The following is a 15,417-nucleotide window of genomic DNA, read 5'->3' as shown; positions in this document are numbered from 1 at the left end:
TCTGTAAATATCCAGAATTCCATTTTATAACTGCACATTATCTTCTAATCTAATTTTAGTTTTTGCAAGTGTGCTATTAGCAAAACCATGTGTTAGTGCTCTACCATGCACGAGTGTGAAGTGCTATAAACATGCAGCAGCTTTATATAGTTAAAGTGGAATGATTTAAGTATAAAAGTGAAAACTTAGAAAGATCAAACATTAAAAAAATGAGATGCTTGCAAAAACTTCAAATGAAAGCATATCTTCTTCAAGGAAGAAATAAAAGATTACTGAATTTTTTTATCCTTTATTAATTTTAAAACTTAACATGTTAATGATTGTGAATAATTAAAAGTGATGTAAACAGTCCATTTTACAATATTTTCGTAGATATATCATACAGATTAAAATACACACTGCCATCAATCTTTAAGCTGTATGTGCTGAATCAGTGATGGAGGTAGAGGCAGTTGACAGACATCTTTCTCAACATTTTTAAGACTTTTTCTGATAAGTATATTGCATAAGTTTTCTAATGTGTGACACTGTTTAGATTTGTGCATAAGATAACTTAAAAGTGAAATAGTTTCTTCATTTCCAAACATAGTCATACAGTTTTCCCAATCATGAGCTTGCAAATTTGCACCACAGCTAACGAGTAATTGAACTAGCCTTTGATTTCCATTTCGACATGCATAGAATAAGGGAACAAAATTTAAATCATCTCGGCAGTCGATATTACTTCCGGAAACCAGGAGTTTTCGAACTAGAAGTTCATTATTTGAAGACACTGCCAAATGAAGAGGCGTCTGACCAAGGCAATTGATGGCATTAACATCACTTCCACTATTAATCAAGAGCATACACAGATCTGTATATGAATGTTTTTGACATGACTCTGTTATATTGCTAACTTGTGTAACAGCCCTGAGTAAAGCTGTTTCCCTATGAACATTACTTTGGTTTATCTGTAAAAGAGAATTATGTTAATATTTCATGTAAATGAAAATACTTTTCTTATTATTAGAACTGTAAAAATTGCTATATTATAATGAACTTGAAACATTTTAGAAAAAATTTCATTTTCAAAAAGTTCTGAATTTGAGATATTGTTACGTTTTTTTCTGACACCAGTTGATACGTTATTTTCTTCCTCTACATTTGTAAGGGATTCATGTGGATTTGGAATGACGACACTTGATGAAGTATCGAAACACACTTTATTAACCAGGACAGCTCCAAAGTCACTTTTTACAGTCGTCGAAGATCTATTATAAACACGCTGGAACAATCAGCGACACAGCCTTCACACTGTCAGGCAATAACAGTGGAGACAGCTCCCGACTCTGCTCGGTCGTTCTCGGAACTCCACATTACTCACGAAACTCTCCACGCTACAACTTGTGATGCACTCGACGACACATAGAACACAGCTCATGACTTTTTGGTTCAGTTGTTCCGGAGCTTAACACACTCTCGAGAGATGAACTAAACGCGATACACGAAGAGACTCTTTGATGCACTCGACGACCCACTCGGTACTCGCTGACCGACTGTCAACTCGATCGACTCTGCACAGACTGACTATCTTGCACTCTGACTCTCCGCGCACCAGCAGGGTTTATATAGTTTTTGGCTTGCGTTCGAGAACATTCTGGGCTAAACCGGTGAGAATTAGTTCCAGAAGGTTCTCCATCCGTCCATGGCATATCGCCAATTTTGTCACCAAATGGGCGATCACTTGCTGAATGTAGCAACCTTGCCTTCCCTTGCCATTTTATGGCAACTCCAAAACTGCTTTGCTGGGAAGCCATCTTACCACGCCTGGACATTTCGTAACAGTATCTTCATATACAGAAGTATAAAATTTAACATGCAAATGAGATCTCTTTCACCAAATAAAAGTTTGAAATAGATTTTTCAGATAATGTTTATAAACACATGATATTATTTTTTAATGTATACCGAGTTTAAAAAAATAATTTATAAACAAGTTTTCCAAAAAACAGGCGATGTTTAAACTGCTAGTATTTGGTTACATATTCTTTACATTTTCCCAATTAAATTAGTTTGAAACAGCTCTTCAACTATTATAAATTTTAACTGCTAAATTATTTTGTTACATTCATACTCCCCCCCCCAAAAAAAACTTTTTATTGTAGAAATGAAATGCTTATTATTAAATAAAAATCACTTAATGATTACAAAATATTTTCACTTAGATACAAAACTAACTATAGTTTTCAGACTGTTTCATGTATTGAATGGGTGCTTTCCTACAACACTTGAATATACCAGCAAGGCAACTTGAATATACAGTCAAAAGTCATTTATTTGGACACCCATAATCCGGACCTCAAAGCTACAAACTTTCTGCGCATGTGTTGCGTTGAAGACCTTTACGGCTACGAATGTGCGTGTGTGCATAATACGTTTACGCATGCGCGTTTAATGTATAACGGACGGTATAAGCTAAGCTAAAATTATCTAATTCAGTTAATGTTGCAGATTACGTTGTTCCTTAATCTCCGAATTGGGTTCGGCTTATTATTTTTTGCAGACTGTTAGAGCAATTTTATAAAAGTAAGCTTGAACTTTCGATTATGACAAATAGAATTTCTGATATATATTTACTAATATGTAAAGGATCTACAAAGCAAAAGTATGTTTTGAAGTCCATTAAACAAAAAGTGGAATTGCTGCAAAAAATGGATAAAGGCATATCTCTAACCATTTCGAAATCTGTTTATCAATTTCATGTTGCTCTGCGGCCGGGGGCGGGGATGCCGCGGCACGCAATGAATTGGAAGTTGAACTGTCAGCACTATCCTTATCTTCAGGGCAGATGTTTTTATTTTATTTGGCTTATAATTCCTTACTAAATGTAGTATTTCATCTCGATGTACTCCTCTTTGATATGATAGCATTGCAACTCTCCACATGTTTTATTATGAAAAAACATCAAATGCACAAGCATAAAGCATTAAAAAAAATCCGGTGATTCAGAGGTTTGAATTTTAAATCATTTCAGATATTGGATTATCAGATTTCAGACTTTGTATTCTATATTCTTAATCTGCTCTTCCAATGCACAACATAGGTGAACCCTATCTTGTTTTACAGAAGCTACAAATTAATTTTTTCCTTCTTTTGAACTATGATCTGTATGCTATGCAAGCATATTATGAAATTAAAAATTTACTTTTTGTAATATTTAAGTTTTACAGAAAACACAAATTGTTTTTTGTCATCATCAATAAAACAAAAATGGAAAGCTAAAAATTTAACTATAGCTGAAAATCTTATCACAGCATGTTGGAAAACTGCTTTTGATCTGGATAACAAAAGAAATATTATTCAGTATTGCAGTACTTCATTTATATACAGACTGTATTTCACCCACTACATTTGTTTTTTAGTATCAGACAGCACTGTAACAACAACATTTTTTTTACTCGAATGGAAACGAAACGAATTAATGATGTATACTGAGGATATCACTATATTTTATAAAAAAAAGTTTTAATAACAGTTTATATTAAAAATACATCACAAATTACACACACAGCACAGCAGTATTTCGTAAATAAAAAGAACAATTATGCTAATTATTTTTATTTTGATAATTTATAAAAATATACATCATCAAATTTCCTTAAAAGTTAAAAACATAGTGCTCACTATGCAATGCAACACTATTTAGAAATAATAGTAGGTATAGCTTGAGTTTAATGGCATAGCCAATTTTTGGGAAATGTAAAGACTGCAAATTTAGCCTCTTAAAAACATTAATCATCTTTTTTAATGATATTAAGAAAGGTTTTAAAAAAAATCTGCATTAACATCATATAATAATTTCACTTTTTTAAAATATTAAATATAATGGCTTGAATAAGAGGTGTGGTGAGTAAAAAAAACTCACAGGCATGTCCGATTCCAAGAAGTAAGCCCATGGAAGTAACAAGGACTATGGTGCTTATAATCTGTAAGTTATTTCAGTCTGCTGGATCAGTGTAGATGTGCAACTAATATTTTGATTAATAATTACCCCCCCCCATGGAAATTTGTAAGAAAATTTCTGCACATATTAAGTAGCACAACATTAAGCTAGATTTGTATAATGATCTTTTTCAGTCATACTTTTGAGTTCCTTTAGATGATATTTATGATAGTACAGGAGAGAGAGAAGTAATATGCCTTTGTTTAAACTCCTTGCATGGCATTAAACCAGACTTCCTCTCTGCCTTTCTATGAGAAATAACTGTGCACATTTGTTACTTAAAACATTTAGATAAAATTCATTACTTACCAATGCACCAGCATCTAAAAGCATAGGTATAATACATGTAGCATATTCTGCTGTGTTAGATGTGGCACTAAGAATTTCACCATTTCCCAGTCTGTCACTTGTACATACAATACTGCCTTTAGACAAGAGGAGTTTGACTATTTCTGGACAACTGTGCCTACAAGCTACTAATAAAGGAGTGGCTCCATCTACATCACGCTTACTTAAACTGGATTTAGTTGATTTCTCGAGTAACAACTTTACAATATCTGAAACAATGCATATATCATTTTTAAAACATACAATAAAACCAAAAACAGTACAATGAATTCAGAAGTGAAACAACAAAAATCAGCGTTATATTTTCAAATTTTCACAGAACTAGTTTTGATGGTTTTACCGAACCACCATCGTGAGATGCAAAAGCGCAAATGAACGAGATGAGACGGGATATAATGATCAGATCAGATAAGATAAGAAAGCCTGGACAGAAAATAAGCTAGTGGTGCCATCTGTTGGCAAAACCAGAACTAAAGCATAATTTCTTTAAAGGCCGAAGACAAAGATGGATTGGAATTAGGATCGGTACTTACATATTAATGCAACCAGGCCAAAATTTGCATAAATCGCCAAATTTGGCGACCCTACTTATGGCAACCCTACGTGTTTAGACGAAAGTTTATTTGTAAAAAGAAAAAATAACACTGGGCATGTACTACCACAGCAATGGGTTTTCGGCAGAATTTGCTGAGAAAAGAAAGAGAGTATTTTGGTTACTGTACCTAACAGAAGCGCCGTTACCCTCATGGAAAAAATTTGCGAAAATATCAAGGAAGGAAGCATCATTTATTCGGATTGCTGGAAAGGATACAATACAAGTGAGTTCGAAAATGCTGGATTTCTGCATGGAACTGTTGATCACAAACACTTTGTGGATCCCAACACGGGCGTTCACACACAACATGTAAAGCGCATGTGGGGCTCAGCCAAATGGCACAACAAAAAACAGAGAGGAACAGCCCGTCATCATCTTGACTCATACCTTATCGAATTTATATGGCGCCAAGCTCAAGCTGTTAATGGCGAAGACGGTTTTCAATCAGTGCTAAAAGCAATAGCCAAAAGATTTCCGCTGAAAAAATAATTCTGCAACTTATTCAAATTCGAAACCGGAAGGGTTTAATTGCTATTTTATATTTTAAAACAGAATAATATAAAAAACTGTATTAAAAATTATCTGTAATTAATAAATGTACATTTTCTTTCTATTCATACTTTTTTACTCAAACTTACAAATCGCGCCAACCTGGTTGCGATAATACGTAAGTACCTTAGGATCGTTAACTAGAACAGAAAGATTTTTTTGAATGTGAAATGCCTTTAGAAAATCCAGTTTTCCAATGGAAGATGTTTTTTGAATAATTTTGGCAGCAGAAAAATTGAAAGTTTGAAAATATAACGCTGATTTTTTGTGACTTCTGAATTAATATTTGTTCGGCGTGTTATTGTGTTTTAAGTACAATGAATCTCAATAGTATACAAATCAGAAATTACATATATTTATTTGTAATTTATATGTCTAATTGAAGCATAACAATCCTGCATTTAAAATTTAAAAGAAAAATTATACCTAGAATGCAAATTTAATTTCTGCTCAAGAAGCTCTTTAACTGAAACTTTATCTTTGAAAAAGTAAACAGAAAATTTACAAATATAAAAATAAATAAAATTAAAAATTATAAAACAAACATGTTGCTTTAGGAAATATATGTTGAATATATTTAAAACAAATAGAATTAATTCCGTTTTGGAGAGCAAGCACAGACATGTTCTCCATTAAAAGGATTTGCTAATGCTTTTCTTACATGGGTTAAAGCAAAGTGAAATTTTGAGACACATTGTCTAATATTCAACAAGGTTTAAAAAAAAAATCTGAAGGCCTTTCAGATTTTATATTACGCCCAAAGAGACATAATTTTTAACATTTTTTGGATTACCTTTATTTACTAAATATCAAGTTCTTTGCAATTAAACCAGAAAATTCAGTTCAACAGCAATCTCGCAAAATAATTTAAAATGAGCATATCTTTAGTATTTGTAATACAAAGCCTCGCGCACTGGAGATAAAATTTTTCCTCTGAAATCGTTGAGTTTGTTAACCCCTTCGCGCCGACTGTCACATCTAACACACTCACTTCCTGGCCAACACGCAGGTGTGCCAGAGCGTTTTCCCGCTCAGCCCCGACTGTCGTGTATTTGTGCCAGTGTCCTGGAATGTTTTAAAAACTATAATTTCTGCCACAAGATGGCACTGTATGTCCATATGGTTTCAGATACATGTACATTAGACCTTCTACTCAAAATGAGAGAAGCATGACTCACATACACGTGTTTTTGATTATATAAACAAAAGGGGAAATAAATGTTTCCGAATGGCGTGATTTATGACGTCTCTTTAAATTCGCACGCGGTAGTTGTTTATTGTAAGTAGAGAAGTTTTATTTTCGCTAAAGTGTTGGGTATTTCGGTTTGCAGTTCAGTTTTTAGAAAATAATTAGATTTTGTTAGACGTGAACACTTTCTGTTTTTACTGTTGCAATGTCGAAGCATCGAAAATGTTTAACAGAGCATGAAATAGCAGAAATGATGCAAAATATTTCAGATATTGATTCTGAAACAGAATCTGGTGAATATAATGATGATGAGGACATTTCGGACATCTTTATGCCGAGTACGTCGAAAGCAAGTACTTCTCCATGGTCATCCACAATAGAAAATTTATCGGAATTACCATTTAAAGCTTTACTCTATTTTAATTTACTATTATTAAAATTTATCAGAATTACTATTTAAAGCTTTACTCTATTTACAATAGAAAATTTATCGGAATTACCATTTAAAGCTTTACTCTATTTTAATTTACCATTATTAAAATTTATCGGAATTACCATTTAAATCTTCCTTTCCTGAATCATCGGCTTAATTTAGTTAATCAAATTATTTATCAGTATTCCTCTAAAAGCACCAATGTTAATATCACACCAAGATCAGCAGAATCATTAAATCCGCTCAGATTAACTGAAAGACATTTTCCAAAACTTTGTTCAGAAGAGACTGATAAGAAAATGAGACGACGATGCTTCGTTTGTCCACATTCCCGGAAAAATCCTCCAAAACGGCAAATGAGTTATTACGAGTTCAAGGAATGTAACGTAGGACTGTGTGTAGATCCCTGTTTTCAAATTTTTCATACGAAAAGAGAATTTTAAGTAATATATGTAGTTTTCAGATGTATACTGTTAAAAGTCACAAAATGGTGAGTAATGAAAATAAAATGTGTAAAATATGCATTTAAACAAGAAATAAGGTAATTAAAGTACATATAAAAATATCTATAAAGCATAAGCCATTTAAATACTCTATAGAGCATTATTAAACAATGCATTGATACTTCGGAAATTTCATGGATTTAGGCTTAATAGCAAAAAAGCCCCCGGCCCTGGACAGACGCTCGCGTAAGACACTGCCGGCCTCCACGATAAGCGCGCGTTTGCACTACCCGGCGCAAAGGGGAATAAAAAATTCTTTACTGTTTTACAAAATATGAAACAGATAATAACATATAACACTGCATGCGTAAACCGTATCATGCTGTAATCGAACTAGTATAATAATTCAAGGAGATATAACAGCTGAAAATAAAATTAAAAAAAAAAAATAAATAAATAAATGAATAAAATTAAAAAAAAGAAAGAAACAGTACGACTCAGATGAGAAAGTACGTTGCATTTTTGAAGTCATATTTTATGCTTTAGATAGTATGTACAAAAACCATGGTTCATACTATGATACCAAGAATCCCCCCCTTCCCCCCCACACACTTTAGATTATCGAGGACCGTAAGGGCCCCTTTTTTATTTTTTTGTAAATATAGGTTTTAATATATCTTTTTGTTCAGGAAGTAATGCCATTAAACAACTCTATTATTTTATACATATCAAAACTCTTACTTCGATTTTCAACTCCTTTGGCTTTTTAGGGGCTCCTTTTCAACTTTTGGATAAATTCTAGTTTGCATCTCAAACGGGCCTTAGAAATCTTTTCCCTTACTTTACCAACTGTGAAATTTATTTCAAAAGCAACCTATTTGTAGCCTAACCCTAAATTTCTCTTGCGTTCCCTAGTCTTTCATCTGAATTTAACAAAGACGATAAGAATAAAAGCATGCTTTCAAATCAGCAGTTTTTGTGATTACACTAAGAGATGGATCTTAAGTGCACTTCCATTTTCCATATTTTTAAGTGAGCTTTCTCTTTGTGTGATCTTATCGCACCACACAAAGGGAAGAAGGCGTGACTCTGGAATGACAAATCAGTTGTTAATCACCTTCTTTCATTTTCGTTGGGTAATAGGATTTTGGAAAACACGAAGCAATGGGTGTCTTTTGGGGGCTAGCATGCCACATTTAACTCCTACAATTGTGTACAATTTTGACCCCAGACGGCAATTTTGAAATTGATGAATCTTTCTCTTGAGAAAGGATGAAGTGCTGAAGTTAAAATTTTAACTAAATAGAGGTGAATGAAACTTGAGCAGAGTAAAAAAAGAAACAAATATACTTGTATTCAGTCCTAGTGCAGAGTCAGTAAACTCCCCATTCCTTTATGAACATAATACTGAATTTTAAACAACTTTTAAGTTAATCATAAACAAATTATTACATCATAAACTATTATAATGTAAAGAAATGCTGTCATTTCACAGAGTAGAGAAGGAGAAGCCTGGTGCAGCCATCAATTGGCAAGGTACCCTCAGTAGGGGCTCCTGTATACATTATATACCGGTATTAAAAATGTATACATAATCTTTTAATTATCAGTTTTGATTAAAATGCAGTAAATTTAAAAGGTTCAGCATGTGTACGCCATATATTTACAGATTTAAAATTTTTTCTTTCCCTCCAATAGAATTTATCAATCTTCATGATACCTTGGAACGATGTATATTAATTTCATAATAGCAAAATTTTGAGCATTGAGTGACAAAATAACTTGATAATAAAAACAAATAAAATAAAATAAATACAAATATTAACTGATTAAATATTGGTTGAATCTTCATATAAACAAATGTCTGCAATAAATTATGAGAACACAGATAAAATAAAATTTAATAATGGATAAGTATGTATTTAATAAGTAATTTAATAATGTATGTATTTATGCATGCAAGTTTATATTGTACGTACATATATGTGTGTATATACATACACATGTATACGCACATGCATACATACAAACATGCATACACAAATACATTTCCGAATCTGGTGCCGATAACAATAATATAAATATTTTTAATATGTCATCACTCATATCATAATCTAAACTTAATTCTTATTTTATTAACAACATTGAAAATTCTCTTGCACTTTGTATTGCTAAGGGATGCTGTCAAGATGGTCAAAGCTATTTTAAACAATTCATTACATTAAAAAATTTCAACAACACCCTTTATGTTTTCCAATCCAATTTCAATGGATTACAATCCTCGATCATTTTATGACTTTTATCTGTATAAAATCTTAACTGACTGGTTTTCTAATGCTAAATTACAAAATTCTGATTGCAATTTATCAGTTACAACATTAATACTATCATCTTTTAAAACAAGAGAAATAAAGTTGGAAATCTATTCAAACTAAATATTAAGGGAGGAAAAGTGCATTTGCTACAGCAGAAACATTTGTGACTTTAGCATAGAAAATTTCTTCATTGTTGGTTGGAAATTTAAGTAGTATGCAACTACACATGCAGCAGAAGTTTTACTTTTGAAGATTTTACATTCCATCAAACTTTATTTTTGTTTTTAAATTCCGAATAGTATTCAGCAGACCAGAACAAAATATTGGTGAACCAAAATTTGATCTGTAAGCTTCATACTGGATAATGCTGATCCAAATTACTTGAGGCTAAAATTAAGTATTAGATTAATGTACATTAGCAATTTGACAGTGCCAACATAAGTTTTCATAAATTTCACAAGAGTTATTGATCTTAACCTCAAGTAACTTATCTTACAAATCAATGCCCTTTATGTTCCCTCAAATACCATATCTTACAAAAATAGTTTCTTCAACCACATAAACTTTCATTTCAGCATAAGGGAGAATTTAAGTATTTCTATACATTTTATATTACCTAAAGAATTTCTTTTGCAGGCAATATGTAGAGGTATTTGACCTAGTCCATCGATGCTAGTAACGTCAGCTCTGTTTTCTAAAAGCAACTTTGTCAAAGCATAATCAGAATTCTGGACAGCCAAGTGAAGTGGACTATATCCAGGTACAACTTTGGAACTTAAACTACAACCTTTCTGAATTAAGAGTTTTGCTGAAAACAGATGTAAAATTATATTTTACTATATAGTTATATAAAGTTAAAATACATGTATTAAATTACATATATTTTAACTTCTTAATATAACACATGAGAAATTACATTGATGCATTATGTATTAAAAAAATCTTAATACATAATGTAGCATATATCTATTAAAAAGACATACTTGTAATAATATATCATAATTTAAATCTGAACAATATATATATACACACACAGTATCCATCAGTTATTAAAATCACTTTCATTCCAAATATACTTGACCTTATTAGGCAGCTGAATTTGGTTTGGTTTATTAGGTTACGGCAAAGCACTCGAGGGGTATCTGCCTTATAGGAGGGATGCCTTCGTGGAGGACTTTCTAAGGGAAACTGGCTTGTATACATATTACACATTACACATGGGGAAAACCACGAAAAAACCCATGCAGCCAGCCCGTTCGCGGGATTCGAACCTCGGACCGAACTACCAGTGTTCAGCGACGTTACCGCTCGGCCGCTGGTGGGCCGGCAGCTGAATTTAATAAACGACGATTTTAATATTGCAAATTATGGAATCAACCTTGAATTTATATAAGATAGTAACTAACCATTAATCTAACAACACCTAAATTATTCATTACATATTAATGGCAAAATTAAACTATTTAAAAAATTTGGAAATATATTTCTTTTTTTCTTAATAAAAAAAATTGAATTGATTTAAATATAAATCACAATCAGAAAATTTTTCAGCAGATTCTATTATGTTATAAAGCACATGGTTGAAATGTGTGCCATTTTGAATTTTATCTTCCTTTTCATTCTTTATTTTCTTAGGTCTTGGCTTAAATATGAAAAATAAATGTTTTCCTATGTTGCAAACCAAAGTTTATTATTAACACTATGAATCAAGTGGTCAAAAATGTTTTCAAATAATTTCTTCCCCATTATTCAGAAAAGAGGCTCTACTCTTATATGCACCCCAATATAACCAAATGTGGCGATATATGTTCTGTGCTGGTTTTTGCTACGCCTGTGCATTTTATGGCAACCCTGTTGACGTTGAAAAATCTTTCGCCGGAGTACTTTAATTGTTCATTGGTTCGTGTTGCGAGTATTTTGAAATGGCCTATGTTGCAATGAGAGACGTGCTGGCAAGATTTCAGTCCGTATTTTAGATTGTGTGCAAAGGAAATTTAATATTAAAAGGTATGATGTTGGAGTTGTTAACGAGTCTGCTCTGTGTCTGAGAAGATAGGGGGGAAGATAAAGAGGTGGAAGTTGATGAATCGAAGTTCATCAAAAGGAAATATCGTGGCCATCCTGTTGAGGGGCAGTGGGTATTTGGAGGTGTGGAAAGAGGGTTTGGGAGATTATTTTTAGTGGCTGTGTATAATAGAAGTAGGGAAATGCTGATGCAAAGTATTAAAAATGGATTGAGCCTGGTACAAATATTTTTCAGATGGATGGAAATCTTACAAGGATTTAGGAAAGAAAGATTTTGAACATTTATTTGTGAATCATAGTATGAATTTTCTGGATACTGCGCCTGGCTGTCATATAAATAGGATAGTGATTATGTGGCGGTTTGTAAAAGGCAGTATGAAATTGGTATTTCTGCTGTTCGAAAAAGCATTCATTCATGGTAAGTGCATTTTATTTTATTCTTCTTTTGTAGAATGTTATGTTCATTTTTTTAGTACGAATTTCTGTCGTTATTATTGTTTTTATGAACTGTTTGAAATTTATTTTAGTTATTTTGTTGATTAGTATGTAGTGCCTAAATTGTGCAAAGAATGCTGTCTACATGGTATTCTTTGAAATTTATTGTTGTTAATTTATTAAAGTGAGGTGTGCATAGTTCATAGATTCGTTGCCTAGATTATGCAATTCGTAGATTTTTTTAAAGTTTAAACAGGATGCTGTGTACATGGTATTCTTTTAAATTTATTGTTATTATGTTAATTTATTAAAGGAAGTGTGTGTAGTTCGTAGATTCATTCATTTCCTAGATTGTGCAATTTGTAAATGTTATTTTAAGTTAAAACATATCGCTTTGTACAAGGATTCTTGTCAAATATTTCTGGTTAGAAACTAAGTTTTTGCTATCTAAATTTTTTGTTTTTGTTTCGGAATTTTAGCTTACATTGTGTGCTCAAAACATGGTTTTTGCATGGGCGAAATTTTTGGAGACATTTTAGGCTTAAAGTTCAAAATGTAGACAAAACAATTAGATAGTAATATGGCAGCATGGAGTTTCTCACCAAAAATGTTTGGCGAGAAATTTGGCGACCTGAGGGGGCATATAAGAGTAGTTCCAGAAAAGATTTTATATATGGTTCAAACGCAAACTATTTTAAGTTTTTCTCCATTTGTAATTTTTCACATGATTCAAATGTTTACAATTCTGAATTTCATCTTCCTTTTTGCTCTTTATTTTGCCAGTTTGATCTTATAGATGAATAAATATGTTTTTCTATTATTTAAATATAACAAACATTCTCTACTCGTAGAAAGCAAATTTAAAATAAGATGCTTCATTTCTCTTTAACCTTTTTGGTAAAATCCTAGTAGAGCCCACCCTTGACGACAAACTGGGAAAGTGTACATCACCCACTCCTTTGCGCGTTTATCAAAATCACCAACTTGAAAATACCAAGTCGAAGAATTGCACAAACTCGGTATCCATGTACACATCAACCTATTTTCACTTAAAAAAACCTCAGAGAATCGCACAAACTTGGCACTGCACACACTCTTGACTTTGTCCATGTAGACATCGATATGCGCCATAAAAGTGAACGCGCCAAGAGTGTGGGCTCTGCTAGGATCCAAGCTTTTTTTTAATAGATATAACTTTTTCTTCTTCTTTTTAAACATAAACATGTTTAAAAATATTATAATAATTGATACGGATCTTATTCAAAATTACAACTGTCAAAATGAGAAAACATGTCGATTTTTTTAAATGCATTCACAGTTTCAAGTAGCTAAAGAAAAGGAATATTATTAAAATAATTATGATAAAATTTTTATTTTTAATCATTTCACTTGCTACATGTTTCCAAAAGTAACAATTATTATAATATTTGATTAATAGAAAATTTTCATAAATTTAATATCTATTCAGAAAATAGTTACATTAATAAAGAATTTTCATGGAATTCATAGAATGCTTTTACTTGCATTGTTCTTTAAAATTATCTTTGATGAATAAAACAAAGTACTTTATCAGGAGATATATATTGTCCGTAATTCATTTGAAATTAATACACAATAGCAAGAGCTGCAGTTTATAAACCTAAAGACAACTAATCCACACAGGTTATAAATAATATTTTATTGTATTTCTAAAACTTAACTGTTTGTGCAAAGTCTGTGATAAAGGAACATAAAAAAAAGTTTTAATGAAAATACTTTAAAAATTTAATTTTACTTTTCACCTTACATCACATTAAATATTTTAGTTATTAACTTTTTCTAGAAAATTTTGCACAAATAATTTACCTATTTTTATAGCATTCCTTTCAATGCATAGAGTCACAGCAGATTTGGAATGCATTACAATAGTGTCCACATCAAACCCTGTATTCAAAATTCGTTCAGCCGCTTCAACATCATCCACTTGTATGGCTTGTAGCATAGCGCTAGATAGTTCCCAGGGCCGCTTAGTCATTTTCTACAAAGAAACATACTTTTAAAAATATAACCGTTTTCAATAACTGAAAAAATTATGGCAATAGTTAATTTTTCATAGCAAGCTAGACGACTGCTTACAGTTTCTATAACTTATTTACTACAAAAATTTTATGAAAACTTAATTTTCCTCTGACAGAACACCAAAATATGTTCATGCGTAACCACACAAAAATTTCATGCATAAAGGTTAATTTACCATTCACATAACGACAAAATGCTGTAATTATATATTTATAATTATATGCAACAAAAAATATAAGGAAATAGTCCTAGTGAACAATTTACCAACTAATAAAGTGAAAGTCTACAGTGTAGACAGAAAAAAAATACGATTGCGTGATTCCCTATATAACACAAAACTTAGCGCTTCTTAAAAACTGACTATTACACCGCACAAGGCACATGAAGGTTAGTTTACGGCGTATGATTTCTGCGCCCAAAACAAACAAGATTTCGCTTCACATCACTTCTATTTTTATGACGGTAAGCATTCACAGCCCTCGAGAGAGGGCGCATCCTAAAATTGATACATTAAAAAAGCTAAGAAATTTTCGAAGGCCTAATTTATTCTTTGTTTACAGTATTGAGTCATAGACTGTACTTTGAGATCAACTAATCGGTTGTTTTCAGAACTTCAACGCTGTAGTCAAGTCGATGAAGAGTTGATCTCACGCAGAAAGCTCTCTCACTGATTATACTAAAATATGAAATAAAGTGTTATTGGAAAATACAAGTATAAATTTTTGAAGGTAAACAACTTTAATAATAAAAAGTTTGATACTGGCTGAAATAAAAAAATATGCTAATGAAATTAATATTAAGGTTTTAAGTTGATGAAAACTTTAAAAGCATTGCACATTGATCAAAACTTATCAGTTTCACAAAGCGAGTCAGAAATGATTTTGTCTCCTTAATAACCCTTTAGATTAGCATTAGCAAGTTCTGAGGGGGAATAAAAAAAATTACGCAATGAAAGATTTCAGAAAGGACAAAATTGTAAAACCCAAAGCATGAATGATATAAAAATAATTAATTTTCTCTTCACTGATATTGACTTCGTGAGATA

The 15,417-nt window shown here is 31.8% G+C and overlaps 1 protein-coding gene across 1 annotated transcript; it reads right to left on the bottom strand.

Moving 5' to 3' along the window:
* Window positions 1-273: 273 nt before the first annotated feature.
* On the bottom strand, window positions 274-14,832 carry LOC118199981 (uncharacterized). The gene is made up of 5 exons (XM_035371886.2): window positions 14,637-14,832; window positions 14,160-14,331; window positions 10,471-10,662; window positions 4,292-4,539; window positions 274-950 (listed from the first exon to the last, which is right to left on the bottom strand). The coding sequence occupies exons 2-5, from the start codon at window positions 14,326-14,328 to the stop codon at window positions 405-407; spliced, it is 1,155 nt and encodes a 384-aa protein (XP_035227777.1). The 5' UTR covers window positions 14,329-14,331; window positions 14,637-14,832; the 3' UTR covers window positions 274-404.
* Window positions 14,833-15,417: the final 585 nt, after the last annotated feature.

Source organism: Stegodyphus dumicola, chromosome 3 (assembly GCF_044657685.1).
Source record: "Stegodyphus dumicola isolate Sdum_Otavi_A_Nest chromosome 3, ASM4465768v1".
Classification (NCBI taxonomy): Eukaryota; Metazoa; Arthropoda; class Arachnida; order Araneae; family Eresidae; genus Stegodyphus; species Stegodyphus dumicola.
This window is presented reverse-complemented; position numbering and strand designations above follow the sequence as displayed.

Excerpts from the sequence above, each read along its gene's own strand:
- LOC118199981 (XM_035371886.2), bottom strand. The coding sequence starts at position 14,328 with ATGACTAAGCGGCCCTGGGAACTATCTAGCGCTATGCTACAAGCCATA. Across the intron at positions 10,663-14,159 it reads AAGGAATGCTATAAAAATAG|CAAAACTCTTAATTCAGAAA; the intron begins GTAAATTATTTG and ends ATCTGTTTTCAG. Across the intron at positions 951-4,291 it reads TTTTAGATGCTGGTGCATTG|ATAAACCAAAGTAATGTTCA; the intron begins GTAAGTAATGAA and ends TCTCTTTTACAG.